This window comes from Neopelma chrysocephalum, unplaced genomic scaffold, assembly GCF_003984885.1.
Source record: "Neopelma chrysocephalum unplaced genomic scaffold, ASM398488v2 Primary Assembly neopelma1_132, whole genome shotgun sequence".
NCBI lineage: Eukaryota > Metazoa > Chordata > Aves > Passeriformes > Pipridae > Neopelma > Neopelma chrysocephalum.
This window is the reverse complement of record NW_020897794.1, coordinates 1,939,696-1,947,550: the sequence shown is the minus strand read 5'-3', so window position 1 is coordinate 1,947,550 and position 7,855 is coordinate 1,939,696. Positions and strand designations below refer to the sequence as shown.

Genomic DNA, 7,855 nt, shown 5'->3' with positions numbered 1-7,855 from the left:
ACTGCTCCTGCCTCATGCATCCAGCAAAGCATAAAGGGGAGAAGAACAGAAATAGAAGTGAGCAGAACAGGACTGGCTATCATCACTCAGCCAATGGGACTTTGCAGATCATATTTAGAAAGGACAAAATCCACAACAATGACCGGCCACAGCTCGTCAGAAGCGATCACATCAAACCAGCAGATCTTAATAAAAGCCCAGCGTGCCGGAGAGATGTGGGTGTGGGGGAGTGACTGCAGCATTGTACGTGCTCACCCACACATCAGGGGGGCTGCACTGCAGGGCAGGCCTTGCCCAGGGCTGGGCAGAGTGGATGTGAGCGGGTGGGGAGGATGGAGCTGCTTTGCCAGGGGCAGCAGAGCCCCTCGGGGGCAGCAGAGCCCATCAGGGGCAGCAGAGCCCATCGGGGGCAGCAGAGCCCATCGGGGGCAGCAGAGCCCATCGGGATGCGCCAGAGCTCCGTGACCTCCTGGGGAACGAGGGAACAGGAGACAGTGGCACAGCCAGGGAGGGCTGGCTGTGCTGAGGGCAGGCAGAGCCTGCACTCACAGGCCTACACTGCATTTACCAGCTGGGAACCTGGGAAACCTGGAAGGGATGGGACCAAAGAGTAAGAATCCTTCTGGGTAGGAGCAGTTCACTTGGGTGTTCCTGGACTGATGTCAAAACATGAACCAGGATGTTTTGTGGTTAAAGAGGTTTCAAGAGGCTTCCAATTTCAGTCTTATTTTGGCGGTTTGATTATTACTTTCCTGGGATCATGAGGTTTGACTAGGATAGGGAATCATAAAGGCCTGGGTTAGGCTCCTAAAGGTGTAATACTTGGAAGTACTAAAACACATCTCCAGCCTGCATACGGGAGGAAGAGAGGGAAGAGGGAGCCAACCTGTGAACAGCAACAGCTCAGGTAACTCCTGCAGTCCTTTAATTAACGCTTCCAGTCTCTGGAGCCCAGCTTTGGTGGCTGTTTAACTAGTCTGGAGGGATTAGGATTCTAACTGTTGAACTGTGGGGAATTGCTTGAAAAACAGTCACAATAGCACAAAAAAACCCCGAACTGAGAGCAGTGGCACAGAGGCATCTCTGCATCACTGAGGTTCAGCTGTGCACGGGGTCAATTGCCAAGCTGCTAATGCACAGTGAAGATTAATTGGCTTTGGTCAGCCTTTGCTTCACTATCTGAATATCATTATCAGGAATGTAAATGATTATGCAATGCAGAGAAATGCCACAATAGTCTCAGTGTCTCCTTTTGTACTTGTCTCTTTTTGAACAGGGCTTTATCTAAATGCAAATGTGATTTCAGCCTTCTGATTAGGACATTATACAGTCATCCATTCCAGAAAAGCACAATTAGCGGATTATTTTATTTCTGACTCAACAGTTCTTGGTTTAGATAGTTTGTTTGTTGTGCTATGCATGATATTTAAGTTATCAGAAGGAGATTTACATTATTAGTCAGGATTATAGCCAGATTTTGTGAGGTCGAGGGTTTTTGCTTGGCAGATAAAAATGGTAACATTTGTGGGATTCAAGGGGCGATGTTTTTAGAACAAAAGGCAACAGTACAGATTTTTACAGTGCTTCATTGTGTCAAGGAAGGGGCAAATTACGGCAGTAACTGTGCAAATTCTGCAGTGCTTTGGGATGTCCAAGGGCAGAGTGGAGCCTTACCTGCTGTCAGGATCTAACCTCTGTTGTGGTGTGCTCATGCAGGGCCCCAGTACCCTGGAACTTAACAGTGGGGCAGGTCATGAGATCATTTCTTATTAAACAGCCATTTTACCAAAATAGCCATCAAGTTTTCTGTGTGCTGTGGTGTGATATCGCCAAGATTGAAATTACATTCTCAGCAAAACATAGATCTGTGGTGATAAACTTCCCCAGGAAGCTTGTCCATTTCACAGCATTTGTAGCATTTTTGGAGCTGAGAATCTGTCAGAACTCAGGGTTTATTTTTTTTCGTTTGAGTATGGGAGTCTCATGCAGTTTAGGTTTGATAATAGACATGGTGAAAATTTCCATCTTCAAATCTGTTAGAAAGTCCAGTCCTTATGGGAAGGTGAAGGATTTTTTTCCCCCCAAAATTCATCGTTGCAAGTGTATTTGTCAGGTGATGTGGATTCAACAGCTCATCATTTTCCTGGGAAAAATTACTGCAGTGGAAAATTCCCAGTTATCTATAGCGAAAGAACATTTTCAGTTCCATTGATCAGTTTAATCTTTCCATATTCATATGTTTCTGTGCCTGGCTCATTGCTCTCTCCCAGAGCTGCTTTTCTTTCTGCTGGGCCAAGCTGTCCTGGGCAGTCCCAGCACATGAGGGATCTCTGCATTTGTGACAGGAAATCTATTGGACCACTTAGGTTTAATTAGAGCACAGTGACATATGAGGAGTCTACACATCAAAGCCTAGAAACAACTCCACAAATTGGCTCTGGTGCCAAAGTGTATTTTGGGATCTGTATTGAATTTTGGGGGGTTTCACTGTATTTAGTGGCAATGTGTGAAATGCAGGGTCGGGTTCTTGGGGTCAATGGGACTATAGCCATTCTTACCAGCTAAGCATCTAGCCCAAAAAACCTGTGTGTAAAGTTACATTTAGGTTCAGGTCAACTTGAATCCAACTCTATATTCCAGATTTACATGCTGGTGAGTCCTGGTTGGTGATGGCAGTGCCCTGAGCTTCCACAAGGGATCTCTTCACCTCCTGTCTCTAATGTACTCGTGGCTTTGTCATTTCAAGCAGCAGGACTTACCACTGGAGCAATTTTTTCCTTCCATAAATGCATTTCATTTAAAAAAAGAGTGGATTTTGATGTTTCTCATATATTTTATTTATTTTAGGCAAGCTTAATTTGAGATGTAGTATCCAGATCCCAACTTTTTCTACTCTCCAGATTATGGAATGGGTCCATTTTTGTCTCATTGTTATTAATCTACATTATTTTCAAATACCCACTTTAAAAGTCCCTTCCAACCCAAACCATTCCATGATTACATTTCTATTTTCAAACTAGGACACAGGCTTGGAATCATCCTAGCTAATTTAGGCTTGTAACTGCAGAATCTAGTTTTGCTGCTCCTTCTGTGTTTCATGGAGAGAAGGGCAGGGATTAATTCAGTCTGTGTGTTATGAGTCACATTTTGGAGTTGCTTATCTTTCTGCTGCTTGGAGGGGAATGCAGGGATCTCTGCTGACTACTGGGTGTGTAATCACCTCCTGTACTTGAATGCCAAAGTGAAATGAATCCAAACCCAAAATGCATGGAGCTGACGCCCAGCACAGGTTTCATTGCACAGAGAAAATTATATTTCAGAGAAAAAAGCATTGGAAGAAAACAAGAGATGAACATGTTAAAGCCTGGGGGTATTTCAGTCTGTATTCTAAGCTGAACTTTTTAGCTAAAGCCACAATTAGCACATCCTGTGTGCTTGGAAAGTGAGGGAGCATTAAAGTAGGCACACTGAAGCCATTTTGGAAAGACAGCTCTTGGTCTGTATTTCTCAATTTTTGTAGTATCTTTCTGCCCTACATATGGGGCTTTTTTTAGAACAGTATCCAATTCCTGTAGTGTGTGAAGCCAAATGGCTTTTATTAAACAAATAAGGAAAAACAGAACTGGAATCAAACAAGCAGAATGAGAAGATTGCAGCAGCAGCAGCATAGAGCCAACTTATTGCCCTCCTGATGGAAGATTGGTTTGCTAATTGTTCATGAAAGCTAATGGAAACCTGTGAATGATTCTCAGGAGGGATCATTGTGGAGTCTTACCTCGTTTCTCACACTTTCCTGGAAGAACATCTCAAGTATCCCAAAGCAGACACAGCTCACGAAGCTCCAGGTGCAGAGAGTGGTGGTCAGGTGTGGGTCCTAGAGCAAGGTGGGAGCTTTGCTGGCACATCACTCACCCCTCAGGGGCTGCTGCACAGGGATGCTTTGGCAAAGGGCTTCGATTATTCAGGGTGTTGCTAAATGGATTTTGAGAAGGCACAAATGAACTGCACAGAACCCATTTCAGGTGTGAGGGAAGCTGTCAGTGTAAGTGAGCAGGAAAGGGATTCTGACATACGTCCTTCAAAGGGTTCTGCCTGTTAAGCCCATTGTGCATCTTAGAATTAGTTTTACTAATTTGCACCATCAGCTCATGAGACAGTCACTCTTGTAAGTGCTTCCTTGAGACAGCCATCTTACCCCTTGGAGGCTGGAAAAGCTTTTCCTGAAAAAACATATTTATAGGTGCATAATGAGGAGATTTTATCCACTGCAACAAGATCTAGTCTGTGCAAATATACAGCCCAGGCATGTGATAGCTGTGGTGTTCTACTCTGAAATAAATTTGGCTGGAGAACTTAAATTACTTAAGGAAAAGGAAAAAAATGTTCCAAATAATGAGTAAGTATCATAACAGGTACTAAAATAATGCCATGCACCTACTTCATTATTCAGTTGCTTATTTATTATCTTTATTCTTAAAAGTAATGATATAAAATGCTTTTTTCCAAATGTTAATTTAGTTCTCTGCAGATGGCAACCATCTGTTAAATGACAAGGCATTTACAGTCTTTGATTAGCACTTTATAGAGCTTGGATGAACTTATTGTTACAATATTTAAGTATAGTTATGGAGGTGAAACTTGGTAGATTTGTTCTTTTCCTGTTGCTGTTACCAAAAAAATGGAAAATTTCAAACCTGGCAATGTTTTTGCATGTGTTTGCCTTTACTTATCTATGTTATTTCGAGCTGAAGCCTTGACATTCTTTACAGAAGGACAATAATAGGAAATATTGTTAAATTCCAGCACCATTTGTAGCAATTATGAGCGTTCTCATTCTGGAAAGTCACCATGTGGATGAACTCTTAGGGATGCTCAAGGAAAGGGTTTGGAGGACTCAAAGGATCCTGGAAACTTCTGTGGGCTGTCATACAGCTCTGTGTACCTACAGAAAATCACACGGGGGGTCTGTTTGTAAAATCCTGGGATACATGTTCCTGTTCCCATCACAAGTGATCTGATTGCACGAGCCCCACTCTTTGTGTTTCAACACCTCGATCGGTGCCAACCAACCCCCTCTGCCCATGAGCTCGGCAGCTTCTGATTATTCACTTCATCCCGGGGTTTCTTCCAAAGCTCCTGCGAGTCACGCTGCTGATCCTCTATTCCCCGGCCCTGTTTTCCCTGTGTAACGATATTTCCGCTGTCGCTGTGTGTTTCTAATGGTGTTCACTGTGTGTCCCCGCAGCCCGGCGATGCCGCCCCTGCCGAGCGCGGAGCGGGTGCGGAGCGCGGTGCAGCTGTACCGGTACCTGCTGCGCTGCTGCCGCCGCCTGCCCGAGGGCAGCGTCCGCCAGCACTACCGGCACACCATCCGACAGGTCAGAGCCACCGCGGGGCTTTGGGCTTGGCTTTCCTCCTCCTACTGCTTGCACCAACTTTGTATAACTCCTGGCACTTGAAAAAAGTAAACCCGACTATTCTTCTGCAGGCTTGAGACGAGTGGATTTGTGAAGGAGTATGTGAAGGAGCATCACTTTTTGTTTGCTTCTGAAACCTTCTATTTTTATCGGCTTTCATCTCTAATTCTTTTGTTAGTCAAGAGGATGAACAATCATTCCTTACTCCATAAACTCATCTTTTATGGCCAAACTTACTGGTTCCTTGTCAGTCATTTTTTAATATATATATATACATATATATCTCCTACCCCCCTGGCTGGGTAAATCTCATCTGACTGTACATATTCCATACTTCATATGGAAGTGATTTCATGCCTTTGATCATACCTGTTGTCCCGTGTCTCTCTGGTTTTAATGTACCAGACAATTTCAGTTCTTGTTTTTGTTGATGATGTATGAAAAGAGTAAAATACTTCACATGAAATTCCATATGACCAGATTTGTTGTGGAAATAGCGTGGCCAGGTGGTACAATGTGTATCTTTACCTTTCCAGACCAACAGTTTATTTTGCATCAAATATTTTTCTGAGATTTAAAAGCAATCCTTATTTTGACAACTCTTGTGTTGCCTGGTCCCACTTGGGATGTTGCAGAGTTTCAAAGTTCATGCTGATGAAGATGACCCTGAGCGAATCCAGCAGATCATTAAAAGAGCCATTGAAGATGCTGACTGGGTGATGAATAAAGTAAGTGCCTCAGATTTTCTGTGTTTTGGTTTCTCCCAGCTCAAAACAAGAAGAAAAGGTTGGAAAGCGAGTTCTGAACAGGCAATTTTTGTGTTGACCTGGATGTTCAAGTGCCTGGGTGAAAGGAAATACCCAGCCAATAGGGATCTGTGATTGTGACAGCTCTTGTTTAAAAAATCTCTTCATCAATATAAACTAAAGATTTTTTTTCAGAACAAATAACAATTTAATTGGTCCCTGTGTCAGTCTTTGTTTCCATGAAGAATTCTATTAAATTTCAGCAATGGTGGCTTGTATAACCCTATTATAGGAGAAAAAAAACCCAAAATGCAGCATTTTGAAAGCCATAAATTGATATGCAGCATCAGCTTCCTCTAAATGTCTGTTGATTTTAATTTACCAAGTGACTGTTAAGTCCTTCTCTCTGCCAGTCCATGAAATCCAAATGAGAATTGTTACAGGAGCAAGCAGAGATAAGTCACAGATTATGAAATTATGGCAGTAGCCAAATCCCAGCAGTAACAGCCTGGTCAATAACTGTGCCTGAATCTGATTTTATTCTCCTACAATTAGAATTGTAGTCTCATTCTGAAAGAAAGAGAACAGGCTCATTCTGCTTCAGCCACAGAGGCTGTGGTCTGGTTCTGGGGAAAGCTGGTAATGGTGTGAGAGGAGGGGCAGACTCACAGTGCCTGCCAGGAGCATTATTTTATATTGCAGAGAGAAAACCTGTCAAATTTCAATCTAACTTAAAGGAGACGAAGGTAAATTTATGTGGATCATGAAGAGGGTTGTAAATTTTTGTCAGCATGAACTGTTACTTAGTTATGTGCTTTTTCCCACAAAAAACTTTTGTTTTGTTTTTTTTTCAGTATGAAAAACAGAAGAAGAGGAAGGATGAAGACAAGAAGGACACTGGTAAACATCCTTAGAGGACTTGCAGTCAAGCCCAGTGCTGTATTAGAATTATTGCCTGAAGTTTTCTCTTAGATACTACAAATACAGTAATTTATATCTCACTGGAATGTCATGAAGCTAAATTAATATTTCTGAAGCTATTTAAGTATGTAAATGAAAAGGCACAGTGGAGGTTAAAACTATTGCCTTGTATAATCACAAATTTTAAGTTAAAGCCCAAACTTGTCTAAGCTTTGAGTAACTTCCTCCATTGTATGTTAGGCCTGGATCAACCCTGGCAGTGTGTGAGACATTTGTGCAGGTTCTTTGGTGACAAGGCTCCCCTGCATCAGCCACTGTGGATTTCAGTGACTGAGTTCAGCTCGTGTGTGTGTGTGTGACACTGATGGCACTGTCCTTTTAGAGGTCACATCATCCTCTGTGGGGACCAGAGGTGTGTTCAGAGCGAAGCAGAGGTGTGAGCAGAGCACAGGGCTGGGTTTGATCCAACAGCAAACTCAAAAGCCTGGGCTGCCGAGGGGAGAACGTGCCATGAGAACTTTCACCCCTTCTGAAGGCTGAACCACAGTATTTTCCGCTTGCCTGTCCATGCTACAGTCACATCTTCACTCTGCTCTGTGGGCCGTTGGACTGCTGGCTGTCTCATCAAAGTCAGGGGCTGTCACTGGTCTGAGCTGCCACGGGAACAGCCCCTGCTCTCTCGGGAGCAGCCCCTGCTCTGTCAGGAACATCCCCTGCTCTGTCAGGAACAGCCCCTGCTCTCTCGGGAACAGCCCCTGCTCGCTCGGGAAC

General features: G+C 43.6%; 1 protein-coding gene across 8 annotated transcripts in view; it reads left to right on the top strand.

Annotated features, from left to right (window-relative positions):
- LYRM9 (LYR motif containing 9) overlaps positions 1-7,855 on the top strand; it is a 41,816-nt gene that overhangs the window by 18,983 nt on the left and 14,978 nt on the right. For all 8 annotated transcript variants that reach the window (XR_003536748.1, XR_003536749.1, XR_003536752.1 and 5 more), the window contains 3 exons: positions 5,246-5,378; positions 6,053-6,145; positions 7,018-7,063. Coding sequence is in view for 2 of the 8 variants with exons in the window: in XM_027698748.1 (XP_027554549.1) it covers positions 5,246-5,378; positions 6,053-6,145; positions 7,018-7,063 (272 nt within the window). In the remaining 6 variants the exon portion in view is untranslated. The remainder of the gene's footprint in view (positions 1-5,245; positions 5,379-6,052; positions 6,146-7,017; positions 7,064-7,855) is intronic.